The sequence below is a fragment of the Ranitomeya variabilis genome, chromosome 2 (genome assembly GCF_051348905.1).
Source record: "Ranitomeya variabilis isolate aRanVar5 chromosome 2, aRanVar5.hap1, whole genome shotgun sequence".
Classification (NCBI taxonomy): domain Eukaryota; kingdom Metazoa; phylum Chordata; class Amphibia; order Anura; family Dendrobatidae; genus Ranitomeya; species Ranitomeya variabilis.
In genome coordinates, this window is record NC_135233.1 from 73,975,459 (window position 1) to 73,991,716 (window position 16,258).

At 40.9% G+C, this 16,258-nt stretch overlaps 1 protein-coding gene across 3 annotated transcripts in view; it reads left to right on the forward strand.

Annotated features, from left to right (window-relative positions):
• KIF16B (kinesin family member 16B) overlaps positions 1 to 16,258 on the forward strand; it is a 376,655-nt gene that overhangs the window by 236,736 nt on the left and 123,661 nt on the right. For all 3 annotated transcript variants that reach the window (XM_077282562.1, XM_077282563.1, XM_077282561.1), the window contains one exon: positions 2,468 to 2,518. In XM_077282562.1, coding sequence (XP_077138677.1) covers positions 2,468 to 2,518 — 51 coding nt within the window. The remainder of the gene's footprint in view (positions 1 to 2,467; positions 2,519 to 16,258) is intronic.

The window sequence follows — 16,258 nt, forward strand, 5'->3', positions numbered from 1 at the left end:
GTTAATGAGTGCAGAGCATGAGGGCTTAGTAAAAAAAAACTAAACAGGTCTTTTAGAGCCAGAATTCTTGCTGGTTGTTAGGTGATCAAATACTTACTTAATGCAATAAAATTATGTAAAAATCGTCCAATATGATTTCCTGGTTTTTATTTTTAGATTTTGTCTCTCACAGTTAAAGTGTTCCTGCAATAAAAAATAAAAATTACAGATCTCTCTCCATTATTTGTAGGTGGGAAACCCAAAATCCTTTCTTGCTTGCTTTTTCTTTCTTTCTTTCTTTCTTTCTTTCTTTCTTTCTTTCTTTCTTTCTTTCTTTCTTTCTTTCTTTCCTTCCTTCCTTCCTTCCTTCCTTCCTTCCTTCCTTCCTTCCTTCCTTCCTTCCTTCCTTCCTTCCTTCCTTCCTTCCTTCCTTCCTTCCTTCCTTCCTTCCTTCCTTCCTTCCTTCCTTCCTTTCTTTCCTTCTTTCTTTCTCTCTTTCTCTCTTTCTCTCTTTCTCTCTTTTATGAAAGATTGATATTCTCATCACAGACATTTATGGTACAACTATCTGATAAATTAAACTCTGACCACCAGGGTGGGACTAATAAGTTAAAATATAACCTTTAATTGAAAGTTATTAAAAGTCCGGATGAACTACACCAAGAAGAAAATAAGTACACTATAGACACAAAAAAAACAAAAGTGAATACTTAAACTAAATATAACCAGAGACACAATCGCAAACATGTACAATATTACACACATTTAAAAGGAGACAAACTCCTCAAGCTTCAACAAAAACTATGCGGCCATGTATTTAGGCCATACACAAATCAGGTAGCCCTTATTAGACCACTAGTACAAAAGGGAACAATCTCACCTCATACTCTTTTATGCACCATATCGAGGGAGAATAGCCCATGAAAAAAGTTGGTGTCAAATGCATGGGGGAGGCAAAACATGCAAATTTCATGCATTACCCCACATCGATCACCATGAAGTCATATTACGCCAGAATTCAACTTTTTATTCTCCCTCGATATGGTGGATAAAAGAGTATGAGGTGAGATTATTCCCTTTTGTACTAGTGGTCTAATAAGGGCTACCTGATTTGTGTATGGCCTAAATACATGGCCGCATAGTTTTTGTTGAAGCTTGAGGAGTTTGTCTCCTTTTAAATGTGTGTAATATTGTACATGTTTGTGATTGTGTCTCTGGTTATATTTAGTGTAAGTATTCACTTTTGTTTTTTTTGTGTCTATAGTGTACTTATTTTCTTCTTGGTGTAGTTCATCCGGACTTTTAATAACTTTCAATTAAAGGTTATATTTAACTTATTAGTCCCACCCTGCTTAAATTCATACAACTATCTGATAGATGCCGTTCCCTCCACATTGGCTTGCACTTATGTCGAGAACAAATTGTCCCCATTGCACTGCCCCTGTCAGTGGAGACCACACAAAATAACAAAGTTCACTCCCATTTTCAACCACTGTCCCATTGTCATTATAGCAGATGACCCCTTTAACGTGTTTCAGTAATAAGACCACTTCATAAGTAATAGAAATGTATATGAATATTGTTTTGAATTGCATGGGTACTATTTTTCCTATAATAACATATGTTATGTATCTGTGTGTGAATAATTTATTATGACCCTTCACTAAAGACACAGGCACATTATAATCCTGCTTGTTTTCCCCAGGAAATCTTTGCATGCATATAATTCAATTTGCACTAGAAAACTATTCCTGTGCTCGCAACACGGTGGCACCCAATGAGCTGTGGTGTAAACAGCATTTACTATTCTCTTTTGTTACAGTCTGTGTGGGTATAATTTAGCAGTAGAAATCTGTCAAAAGCTCTTGGAACTTTGAAATCCTTTCTGGACATTGCCCATAGGCAGGCAGAAGCTGAAGTCAGATTTACGTGAAGGGATTTTATTTTCTGGGCTTAATTGCTCTTAAATTCAGTTACATGTTACCACTTGAGAGTTCAAGTTTGACCTGTATTTAGTTATTTTGTAAGTAATGTTATGTAAAGATATCTCATGTGTATGTAAATGCATTAATTCCTATAAAACTATAATGAAAATAAAGTAAAATTTAGCAGTTCCCTTACAGAATAATAATAGTAGAGTACTGTTAACAAGGACACGTATAAGACTCAATATAAAGTATTAAATAAGATTTTCAACTATTAGAAACATAATTTGAAGTTGTGTATAGTAATAGAAATTCAGCTGAAATGGACCCTTGGGAGGAATATTCTGAACTGTTCTAAGCCAATCAAATAGCAATGTTCTCAGCCATAAGGCTCCGCCTTTAATGTCTTTTTCAGTTGGATGACTGACACTGTATGCAGTGTTTACAATATAGAACAGTGGGAGTATTTAGCACAAAAAAAATAAAATGTCTATAATTTTCTATTTTTGTTCGGTCTTACATTTCCATGTGCCTTTATTCTCATTTACGTTTACTGCACTTAGGGGAATGACAATTTTCTGAATGGAATAAATCAAAGAAAAATGAAGTATGAGGTATGTAACCATTTGATTTACTTTGCTTTCTCATCTGATTTGCATGCCCTAATGATCAGTGGTAATGGTAATATTAGTTAATTGATAATTTGCCATCCTTTATTTGTAACAGTTTTTGTTTTAAAATGACTGGTTGGGATTTGAGACTTGGTTTAATACCTGCTTCCTTTACGATTACATTTTTGAGTGGAAGATGCCAAGACGAAAAAAAAAAAAAAAAGCTAGAGTGTTTCTATATTTGCTTATTTTTCTGTTTGGAAGGTTCCATCACAAACGTGCTTGCAAATATTCATTTCTCTTCAGGGACATGGCAAAGCTAATGCCTTACAGATTTTTGGCATATTAAGAGAAAGTGGAACGTTTTTTTTTTTTTTTTTAACAATACCATTTATTGATCCAATGAAGATAATGAATCCAGACAAAAAAAGAAACATAAGAGTCAGAATCCACCCTGTCATATCATCTTGTATAGACATTAATAGTTGTTTTAAAGGGACTCTGTCACCTGAATTTGGAGGGAACAATTTTCAGCCATAGGGGCGGGGTTTTCGGGTGTTTAATTCACCCTTTCCTTACCCGCTGGCTGCATGCTGGCTGCAATATTGGATTGAAGTTCATTCTCTGTCCTCCGTAGTACATGCCTGCACAAGGCAATATTGCCTTACGCAGGCGTGTACTATGGAGGACAGAGAATGAACTTCAATCCAAAATTGCAGCCAGCATGCAGCCAGCGGGTAAGGAAAGGGTGAATCAAACACCCGAAAACCCCGTCCCTATGGTTGAAAATTGTTCCCTCCAAATTCAGGTGACAGAGTCCCTTTAAGCTTTGGGGTAAAAAAAAAACAAAAGAGGAGGACAACAGAACTTGTTTCTCTGATATAAACTCGTGTTTAGGTGGGAACTTTAAAGGGGTTGTCCACTACTTTCAATTAACCCCCCAATGTACCCCCCCGGGGCCCCTAATGAATTGTGCCATTACCTTCTGTTGACGTTTTCGCCTGTGAGCGGCGCTATTCCTCCTGCTGAGTCCGGGTCACATGACCCCCAGACTGCAGCCGCCGCTCATTTCCGCCGACGTCACGTCAATTTCCAGGCTCTGAAAATTGACGTGACGTCAGCAGCAGGCGTGACCAGCCCCCACAGTCAGCAGTCACTCAGCAAGAGTGACTGGGCTGTGGGCGGTGCTGGGGGCTGCCTGCAGGGCTGTGCTGGGGGCGGGCGGGGCTGTGTGTGTGCTCACTGCTGGGATCATGATGTGTGGCTGGGCTGTGCTTCGGTCGCCGGGGGTCTGCCGGTGCTTGTGCCCGCCGGCGTTTCTGCCCGCCGGTGCATGTGCCCGCCGGCGCCGGTGCTTCTGCCCGCCGGTGCTTCTGCCCGCCGGTGCTTGTGACCGCCGGCGCTTGTGCCCGCCGGCGCTGTGCGTGTGTGTGCCGGCGCTGTGTGTGCGTGTGCCGACGCTGTGCGTGTGTGTGTGTGTGTGTGTGCCGGCGCTGTGCGTGTGTGTGCAGGCATCGTCCGATGGGACTACAAGTCCCATCGGGCTCTGCCTGTTACACTGACAGTGAGTGACACATTAGCCAATGATGGGACAGTAGTAGTCCCATCATCCGGCTAATGTGTTGAATGTAAAAAAAAAAAAAAAAAACACAATACATACATACATACATACATACATACATACACACCATGCGACGACATGCACCATGTGACATGCACCATGCAACGACATGCACCATGCAATGACATGCGCCATGCGACGACATGCACCATGCGACGACATGCACCATGCGACGACATGCGCCATGCGGCGACCTGCACCATGTGACGACATGCGCCATGCGACGACATGCACCATGCGACGACATGCACCATGCGACAACATGCACCATGCGACGACATGCAACAACATGCACCATGCGGCGACATGCACCATGCGTCAACATGCACCATGTGTCAACATGCACCATGTGTCAACATGAGACACGCACCATGCGACGACATGCACCATGCATCGACATGCACCATGCGTCGACATGCACCATGCGTCGACATGCACCATGCGTCGACATGCGACAACATGCGACATGCACCATGCGACGACATGCAACATGTGACATGCGACATGAAACATGCCACATACAGTACGTACATACAACAGACATACAGTACATATAACATAGATTACATACTCACCATCACTTGTCACTTTGATCCCCGAAGCCATTGTCATCTGTAAAAAATATTAAAATAATAAACAAACACTATACTCCCTGATCCGCAGAAATCCAATTAAAACGAGTGTCCCACGACGATCTCCCGTGGAGAGCAGGAGCCTCTGCTGATGCAACCACTCTCCAGGGGCTCCAGGAAGACAATGAGGGGAGGAAGGTATCCTTCCACAATGTATTCCCCACAATGTATTCCTACACCCCTGTGAGAAAATAGTCCCTAGTCTCACTTTATGGCATGCTGTATGAGAAAGTTCCCACGCAGCTTTTTGCCATAAAGTGAGACCAGTGAACTTTAGTAACCTCAGTGATGCACTACAGGAGCCATTGTCTTCTGTCAGTGTGTCACTGAGGGTCCTATAGAGCAGTGACACCACCCAATGTCACTGTTCTATAGGGGAGATCGTCGTGGGACACTCGTTATTAATTGGACTACAGCGGACAGGTAGTATACGGTTTATTATTTTACTTTTTTGCAGGTGCTGGAGTATGGTAAGTATGGTTAAATGAAGAATATTAAAATACTTTTTTCCTAATGTGTGTGTTTCATTAACCCTTTTTTAGTATTGGATTAATAATGGATAGGCGTCTTATTGACGCTTCTCCGTTATTAACCCGGCTTAATGTCACCTTACAATAGCAAGGTGACATTAACCCCTTATTACCCCATATCCCACCGCTACACGGGAGTGGGACTGAAATACATGGCACTTTAATACGTGGCACTGAAATACGTGGCACGTGGCACTTACGTACGTGGCACTGAAATATGTGGCACGTGGCACTGAAATATGTGGCACTTACATAGGTGGCATTTAAATCCGTGGCACTTAAATCCGTGGCACTTACATACATCGCACTTGCATACATGGCACTTAAATACGTGGCACGTGGCACTTACATACGTGGCACTTACATACGTGGCACGTGGCACTTACATACGTGGCACTTATATACGTGGCACTTATATACGTGGCACTTACATACGTGGCACGTGGCACTTATATACGTGGCACGTGGCACTTACATACGTGGCACTGAAATAGGTGGCACTTAAATACGTGGCACTGAAATACGTGGCACATACGTGGCACTTACATACGTGGCACTTACATACGTGGCACGTGGCACTTAAATCCGTGGCACTTAAATCCGTGGCACTTAAATCCGTGGCACTTAAATCCGTGGCACTGACATACGTGGCACTTACATACGTGGCACTTACATACGTGGCACTTATATACGTGGCACTTATATACGTGGCACTTACATACGTGGCACGTGGCACTTACATACGTGGCACTTACATACGTGGCACGTGGCACTTATATACGTGGCACTTATATACGTGGCACTGAAATAGGTGGCACTTAAATCCGTGGCACTGAAATACGTGGCACATACGTGGCACTTACATACGTGGCACTTACATACGTGGCACTTACATACGTGGCACTTACATACGTGGCACTTACATACGTGGCACGTGGCACTTAAATCCGTGGCACTTAAATCCGTGGCACTTAAATCCGTGGCACTTACATACGTGGCACTTACATACGTGGCACTTACATACGTGGCACTTACATACGTGGCACTTACATACGTGGCACTTACATACGTGGCACTTACATACGTGGCACTTACATACGTGGCACTTACATACGTGGCACGTGGCACTTAAATCCGTGGCACTTAAATCCGTGGCACTTAAATCCGTGGCACTTAAATCCGTGGCACTTACATACGTGGCACTTACATACGTGGCACTTACATACGTGGCACTTACATACGTGGCACTTACATACGTGGCACTTACATACGTGGCACTTACATACGTGGCACTTACATACGTGGCACTTACATACGTGGCACGTGGCACTTAAATCCGTGGCACTTAAATCCGTGGCACTTACATACGTGGCACTTACATCCGTGGCACTTACATACGTGGCACTTACATACGTGGCACTTACATACGTGGCACTTACATACGTGGCACTTACATACGTGGCACTTACATACGTGGCACTTACATACGTGGCACTTACATACGTGGCACTTACATACGTGGCACTTACATACGTGGCACTTACATACGTGGCACTTACATACGTGGCACTTACATACGTGGCACTTACATACGTGGCACTTACATACGTGGCACTTACATACGTGGCACGTGGCACTTAAATCCGTGGCACTTAAATCCGTGGCACTTAAATCCGTGGCACTTATATACGTGGCACTTATATACGTGGCACTTATATACGTGGCACTTATATACGTGGCACTGAAATACGTGGCACTGAAATATCGTGGCACTATGACTGTCAGAAAATGTTCATTAAACAGTTAGGGGTGAGGTTAGGGGTAGGGTTAGGGTTTGGATCCCTTTATCACCCTGATGGTGGTGGGTGTTTTTTCAGTTTTTTTTCTATAAAAACGCATCATCGGTGAGGGTGGAAGATATGGTTATCGCAATCCCAGTGATGACATAACCAAAGTAAAGACCATAAATATAAAGTAATGGACAAGTACTGAACAATCCCTTTAATATATGATACTAAAACTGTTTTGAATCTATAAAATGCACAGTGTAGACTACAGTCTACAAATCTGTAATTTCTCAGTGTGAATGCAGATTTTTGGTTACTCATATTACACTCAGAGAGTGAATACAAGGATGTGATTTGAATACTCCCAATGTTGTCACCACGGTTTCTCTCACGGAGAATTTGTGTCAGTATCATTATGTGAACCCTGTGGACAATCAGTGGCTGCTTCACTGTCTTCGCCTTAGGAAGAAGTGGCTTACATTTGGTAATTCTTAAAAAAAATGCAGCAACACTCACTTCCTACAGATATAAGAGTTTGCTTAGAAGGTGGTGAGAGTGATGCGGCCACTGATTGACCACAGGTACAATCGCTGCGAGACACCGCGCCGACACTATTGGAACGTGCAGGCACTGGAATCCTAGTAAACATACAGACTGAGAGGGGGTTGTTAGAATAGTGGACAAACCCTTCAAAGTTCTATATGTATGTATATATCACTGCAACAAAATATTAAAGTGTATGTATATGAATAAATAATTTATTCCATACATACACATAGAAGTTTATATTGGTGTGTATATAAAAGGTGTGATCGCATATTGGTGCAATCTGTGCAGCTAAAATGCAATGGGGGCCATTTCTACCTCGAAAGCAGGTGGAATTGTGACTTAGGATGAGCTGTTATTTCTGCAAATGGCCCATATATTGTTTCTGAAACTGGGGCCTCTCCTGTATATGAGCACAAATAGTGTAAAATAAGAACACACATAATATATACATGCACACAAGCGTATGTAGATGGACACATATAACCACACATGTACTGTGTAATTTACATATCTAAGACATATACGCAGTAGGATCTCTTTACAGTATATCATATGTATACTAAACTATATATACTATGAAATAGATGAGAGAGAAAAAAAAGCTAAAAGCTTGATCACCATGGTTGTGCAGTTCTTGGTGCTGCTTTACAGCTTGTGACCAAGATGTGACCTCTCCTCATCAGCCTGAAGAGAGAGGAGGGAGAGGAGGGAGGGGTTTGGGTGTGTTTTTGGAGTGGGTGTGCTAAGTTCGGGCTTAGAGGACAGTGCAAAGCATCATGGAACTTGTAGTATTAGGGCACAATAAGGAAGTAGTCGATTAACCCCATGAGAGCTGAATCCAGCACTGAAGATGTGCTGCTACAGCATGATAACAGGTAATATTGTTAAAATAAACACAGTAGATGTTTTCAGTGGCCCATAATAGCAAGATTTATGAAAAAAAAAAAAAAACTTTATAGTAGTGGACAACTTCTTTAAACACAAGATCATTTGCCAAAACCATAAAATTCGCTGCATTTTAGATTTACAAATTTCCTATGTCTCCCATCAGTGGTCATCTCTAAATTTAAGGCATAGTACACGGGACAAAAATTAGTTTAAAAAGGTTCAGACTGGTATTGAAAATGAATAAACTTTACTAATCTCCCGAAGCTCAGTTTCTGGAACTGATCTGATTCATGCTAGACTCTGCTTCCTGGTCGTGTCTCAACACACTGGAAATACCATCTTCGTTAATCACAAGCCGCAGTGGTGACCTTTTGGCTGACTATTAATTTTCAATCACTTTTGATATGGAGATAGGCAAGGAAGTAGAGGCCAGCAGAGCGGGGATCAGTGAGGATGAGTATTACTACTGTTAGTTTTGTATACCAATATTAAAAATATATCTATCGATCTATATACTGTGTGTGTGTATATATATATATATATATATATATATATATATATATATATATATATATATATATATATATATATATATATAATATATATATATATATATACCGTGTATATACTCGAGTATAAGCCAACCCGAGTATAAGCCGACTCCCCTAATTTTGCCACAAAAAAATGGGAAAACTTAATGACTCGAGTATAAGCCTAGGGTGGGAAATGCAGCAGCTATCGGTAAATGTCAAAAGTAAAAATAGATACCAACAAAAGTAAAATTAATTGAGACATCAGTAGGTTAAGTGTTTTTGAATATCCATATTGAATCAGGATCCCCATATAATGCTCCACAAAGTTTATGATGGCCCCATAAGATGCTCCATATTAAAATATGCCCCATATAATCCTGCATAAAGGTTAATAATGGCCCCATAAGATGCTCCATAGACACATTTGCCCAATATAATGCTGCACAAACCTTGATTATGGCCCCATAAGATGCTCCATAAAGATATTTGCCCCATATAGTGCTGCACAAACGTTATGGCCCCACAAGATGCTCTATACAGACATTTGCCCCATACAAAGCTGCACAAACGTTAGTTATAGCCCCATAAGATGCTCCATAAAGATATTTGCCCCATATAGTGCTGCACAAACGTTAGTTATGACCCCATAAGATGCTCCATAAAGATATTTGCCCCATATAGTGCTGCACAAACGTTATGGTCCCAGGTGAGTATTCTTAGACAGCCCCCGCTCCCTCCTGCCGACCCCTGGGTATGACTCGAGTATAATCCAAGAGGGGGACTTTCAGCCCAAAAAAATGGGCTGAAAATCTCAGCTTATACTAGAGTATATACGGTATATATATGTATGTATATATTTTATTTTTTTTTACCCTTTTCGCGACACCTTTAAGATGGCTCCTATACGATGTGCAATTTTCTGTGCTAAAACTTTTTGGTTGCTGTGCCTACTCCTTCAAAACTTGGATTGTTATGCCAGATCCTAGCATACATTTTCTTGAAATAACTATAAAAAAATCTAAAAAATGGTTAGGCTAGAAGTGAAAAGCATAAGATCAATGCTGCTGTCATAAAACGGTGCAGAACGGTGGCTTAGTGGTTAGCACTGCAGCCTTGCGGCGCTGGAGTCCTGGGTTCAAATCCCAACAAGGACAACATCTGCAAAGAGTTTGTATGTTCTCTCCGTGTTTGCGTGGGTTTCCCCTGGGCACTCCGGTTTCCTCCCACATTCCAAAGACATACTGGTAGGGATTCTAGATTGTGAGCCCCAACGGGGACAGCGATGATAATGTCTGTAAAGCGCTGCGGAATATGTTAGCGCTATATAAAAATAAAGACGATTATTATTATAAAATACAGTTTTGTGAAAAAGTGTTTGCCCCCCTTCCTGATTTCATATTATTTTGCATGTTTGTCACACTTAAATGTCTCAAATCACCACATAAATTTATATAATAGATGAACATAACACAAGTAAACACAAAATGCAGTTTTTAAATGAAGGTCTTTATTATTAAGAGAAAAAAAATCTAAACCTACAGGACCCTGTGTGAAAAAGTGACTATCCCCACCACCCTTAAAACATAAATTATCTGTGGTTTATCACATCTTTGGGAAGCTGAGTTCAAATTCCCTAGCCACACGCAGGCTTGATTGCTGCCACACTTGTTCTCAATCAAGAAATCACATAAATAGGACCTGCCTGACAAAGTGAAGTAGCCCAAAAGGTCCTCAAAAGCTAGACATCATGCCACGATCCAAAGAAATTCTGAAACAAGTGAGAAGCAAAATAATTGAGATCTATCAGTCTGGAAAATGTTATAAAGCCAAGCTTTGGGACTCCGGTGAACCACAGTGAGAGCCATTATGTACAAGTGGCGAAAACGTGGAACAGTGTGAACCTTTCCAGGAGTGGCCGGCCCACCAAAATTACCCCAAGAGCACAGTGATCACCCATCTAAGAGGTCACAAAAGACTTTGCAACAACATCCAAAGAACTGCAGGCCTCACTTGCATCAGTTAAGGTCAGTGTTCAGCGTCGGACTGGAGTACCTTGGGCCCACCAGACAAAAATCATTCTTGGGGCCCACCTTGCATTTATATAGAAATAATACCAATTCTGTTGCAAAATGAGGTAATATCAAACAGTGTTAATTAGCCTATCACAGTAACCTTCAAAAGGAACCTGAAGACTCTTATTCACATATAAAGTGTCATGGAATAAATGGCGCTATAAGAGTGAATAATAATAATTAGTCAATAAATAACCAATTTAACTTAATGTATGAATATCAAACTAAAGAAACACTCCAGGTAAAAAAAAACAACACATGTCTCTTTCAGGGCGTGTTGTAAAGTTGCATAACTCAACAATAAATACTTTCAAGGTGCATGCCATGTGCCGTCCATTTGCCATCCTTGTTTTTCTGGTATAGATACTGGAAATTAAATTACATACTTTCAATGTTAGACACGGACGGCTCATGAACATACAGTGTGTACAAGGACATATATAAGGTATACACACAGAAACATTCAATTTATATACAGTATGCTCACATACATATACACAATATAATGCACACGTACAGTATACAAATATAATATGTACACATCCAGTATACTGTATGTACATGCATATATAAATATGCGCACATGCACCACAGATATACACAATCATACTATTTACTGTATATATGTACACACATACTATATACACATATACAGACAGGCACACTGTATACTGCACAGATACACATATATACTGAATGTATACTTACCGGGTCCTGGTGCTTCAGTTGTGCTGCAAACATCTTCCTATCCCTTGTCTGACCTCTTCTGTACTGTAAGATTCCCCCCACTTTCAACTTAACCTGACACTTGCAGGAAGAGAGAGAGGGGTGATGTGGGGGGGGGGGGTTGGGAAATACAAGCAAGGACTTCAGAAGATGCACAGCGTTACTCACTGTAAGGAATGCTGTACACTGTGCACTTCATAAAGGGGCTGCGGATGCAGGGGGCTCCCTTTGTGGGGGGCTGGGGGTGGGCCCACGGAGGATTCTCCGGTGTTCCGGTGCCCCAGTCCGACCCTATCCGTGTTCATGACTCCAAAATAAGAAAGAGACTGGGCAAAAATGGCCTGCATGGCAGAGTTCCTAGACGAAAACCACTGCTGAGCAATAAGAACATAAAGGCTTGTCTCAGTTTTGCCAGAAAACAACTTAATGATCCCCAAAACTTTTGAGAAAATACTCTGTGAGCTGACTAGACAAATGTTGAACTTTTTGGAAGGTGTTTGTCCTATTACATCTGGTGTAGCAGTAACATAGCATTTAAGAAAAGGAACATCATACCAAAAGTAAAGTATGATGGTGGTACTGTGATGGCCTGGGGCTGTTTTGCTGCTTCAGGACCTGGAAGACTTGCTGTGGTAAATGGAGCCATGAATTCTTCTATCAATCAAGAAATCTTGGTAGGAAAATGTCTGGCCATCAGTTTGTGACCTGAAGCTGAAACGCGCTTGGGTTATGCAGAAGGAAAATGATCCAAAACACACTAGCAAGTGTGCCAAATGGATTAAAGTGGTTGTCCACTACTAGGACAACCCTTTCTAGATCAAAATATTTGACTCCCCAAAAATAATAAAGCCTATACTCATCTCCAATGCCGATCCCATTCCCTCGGTGACGGCACTCGCTCTTCCGGGGCTCCCGTGCTCTTGATGTAACGTTGGCTCCCAATCAGCACTCGCGTCACTGTCCCAGCCTTCGGACAAAGCTGCAGCTGATCTGACTTCCTTTTCATGCTCAATTTAACAGAATGTGGGGACAGTGATCTTGGCGCTGATTGGGCATCGGTGTCACAACAGCACGGGAACCCCGGGAGAGCGAGTGCTAACACCGCGGGAATGGCGCCAGCACTGGAGGGGAGTTAAACACTTTATTATTCTATTGCGGCCAAGCGAGGGGTATGACAAGAAGTTTACTAAGTATTGGACAACATCTTTAACAAAAAGAAAATTAATACTTTAAAATGGCCTAGTAAAGTCCTGACCTTAATCCAATGACCTTAAAAAGGCGGTTCATGCTCGGAAACCCTCCAATGTGGCTGAATTACAACAGTTCTGAAAACATGAGTGGGCCAAAATTCCTCCAGAGCGTTGTAAAAGACTCTTTACCAGATATTGCAAACGCTTGATTGCAGTTGCTGCTAAGGGTTCCCGAACCAGTTATTGGGTTTAAGAGACAATCACTTTTTCACACAGGACCCTGTAGGTTTGGATTTATTTTTTCCTTAATCATAAAGACCTTAATTTAAAAATTGCACTTTGTGTTTACTTGTGTTATCTTTGTCCAATATTTACATTTTGTTTGGTGATCTGAAACATTTAAGTGTGACAAACATGCAAAAGAATAGGGAATCAGGACAACACTTTTTCATACGACTGTATTTCCTTAAGAGCTAGTTTATCTATATGAAGGGTACGTTATTTAACTGTTTAGGAACAATGTTTGGTGCTACCACATTCTTTTGTGTACAGCAACATACTCCACTCTGCTATGAATTGTCTATTAAAACACTAGCCCTTGTAGTTGCTGTGCATTCTGTACCAGTGATAGTTTATGTATTTTTTTTATAGTTAGATTTAATTTTATTAGCTTGTCCTACTTATAGTTATAAGTTCTACATATTTCTGCCACATTGCTGCTCATACTGCTTGATTTGGTGCAATTGGCATATATGGATAAAATTGAACAGTAGCACATCTATGGTCCTTGGAGCAGACTCTCCATCTTACCAAATTCTCCCTATTCTTGACATTTCCAACACAGACCTCTTTTAATACACTTCCATAACCTTTATCAGACATAAAACAATATGGTTGGCACTCGCAGGTTTTGAGAATTGTTCTATGGTAGGAAAATTTTGTGTAATTTAAGAAGACCTAAGCAAAACACTCCAAATGAGAATGAAGTCTTTATTTAATCATCATCCGGTATAATTCCGTACAAGTAAATGAACCAACATTTCGGTCCACATCGGAGACAGAGCTGAAGCCTAGGACATTATTGTGATCACACAACCAGCATCCCACGTATCGGCTCTGTGTCTGTGTGGCCATGAACAAGGTCCAATGTTGGATGAAACGATAGCCCATTTATTTGCATGGAATTATACCTGGTGTTGATCACGAATAGTCTTTTTTTGGAGTACCTTGGTCTCGTTGCATTACTCTGGTTTATCAAGCCCCTTTTGCCAGAAAGTTTAGCATAGAACGGTATCAATTTAGCTACTTTGGTATTTTCTGTGGTACCTCTGTCAATGTTTTAAAAAGTCAGCGGAACAGAGTTGGAGTTGCATTGCCTAGTGCTACCCAACCGATTCACAGATTCAACAAGTGCAGTTAATTATAGCAGAAATGTACTCCGGTCCATGAGTGTTTCTGGCGTTCAGGCCGCTGAATATGGTGCATCTTGCTCTAGCAGACTCTGGTATAAAATAGTGTTCTTGATGAATCTTCTCCCTCCCCCTCAATTAATAGAATCTATACCTGCTATGAGCTGGAGTGGGTTGACACAAAAATTTGTGCCAGGTTATGTCTGTATAACAGTAACCATAAATCTTTTGCAAAGATACTAATCGTGTCCCGTCCCTCCCCCAGTTAATCCCACCCACGTGGATCCCAACTTTCAATACTGGTGAGAAGCAAAAAAAAAAAAGTTTAAAAACTTTGCCCCCACATATCATGTTTCTTAATTTTCAGCTTCTCTTATGCAAAAAATCTTGCACAGATTGAATGATAAATACCCCCCACATATATTGACTGGTTGATGCCATGTTAACAAGATATCCACATTAAATTAATTAGGAAAGACACAGCTGACGCAAAGTATTTTTTCCAACTATAGCGAATGGCATGACACGTGTAAAAGATGGATCTCCTTACCATTAACTCCTTCACCCCATGGCGATTTTTTAGTTTTTTGCCCCCCGCTTCCCAGAGCCATAACTTTTTTATATTTTTCCATCAATATGGCCATGTGAGGGCTTGTTTTTTGCACTTTTGAACAAAACCATTGATTTTACCGTATAATTTACTGGAAAATAGGGAAAATCCAAGTGCTTTGAAATTGTATTAAAAAGTTCAATTCCACAATTAGGTCATTCCGAGTTTGCAGATACCAAACATGTAAAGGTGTTTTATGTAAGTGGTGAAAAAAAATTCAGAGTTTGTAAAGGCGCAATTTTACGAGCGTTTCCATCACCTGATATTGCATTTTATTGCAATGTTGCGGCAACCAAAAAATGTTTTTTCGTTACACCGTTGATTGATCGGAATAGTTATTTCTATATGTTGACTGATCAGGTGTCTCTGAACGTGGCGATATCAACTATGTATATTTATTATTTTATTTTGAATGGAGTAAAAGAGGGTGATTTGAACTTTTTATATTTTTTATATTTGTAAAAACATTTTTTTCACACTTTTTACTTACTTCAATAGTCTGCTTATCAGACTTGAAGCTGCGATTTTCTGATTGTGCAAAATTGCTCTTCTGCTATGATTGGCTATTGGGCGGTTCTCTTAGCAGATTGGCAGTGACTACCACGGGGGTCTCATGCAGACCCCGGTTGTTATGCCAACCCAATTGGCTCCCAGCAATCATGTGACAGGGGCGCTGATGGGCGGACTTAGTGACACACTTATGGCTCGATCATGTTAAATGCCGCTGTCGGAGATTGATAAGAGACATTTACCATGTTAACAGCCTAGGATGGATCACAATTCCACCAGCAGCTGTTAGAAACACATACCAGCTGATAAAATAAACTGTCATGTGCTGGAAAACATGCGGGATCAGCGCCAGAGTCCGCATCAAAGGGGGAGACATGACATGTGATGAATGTATATCATTTGTCGTGAAGGGGTTAAATAGACCTGTAGTTGCTCGCATTGAGAACAAGTAATTGTTCAGATCACCAGCACTAGTGCTCTTGGCTGCCAGTGAGAATAGTATAGCAGCTGTAGATTTGTTTTTTTGTTTGTTGTTTTTTTTAGAAATCTTGAGGTCGCTGAAGGAACTTACGGAGTATGATCCAGGAATATAGTTGTTGAATTGTATTTTAAATGCTGTTCATAAATAAAGTGATGGAATCATGGGTAATTCCTAAATCAACACTAATCACACAATGATCACTTCA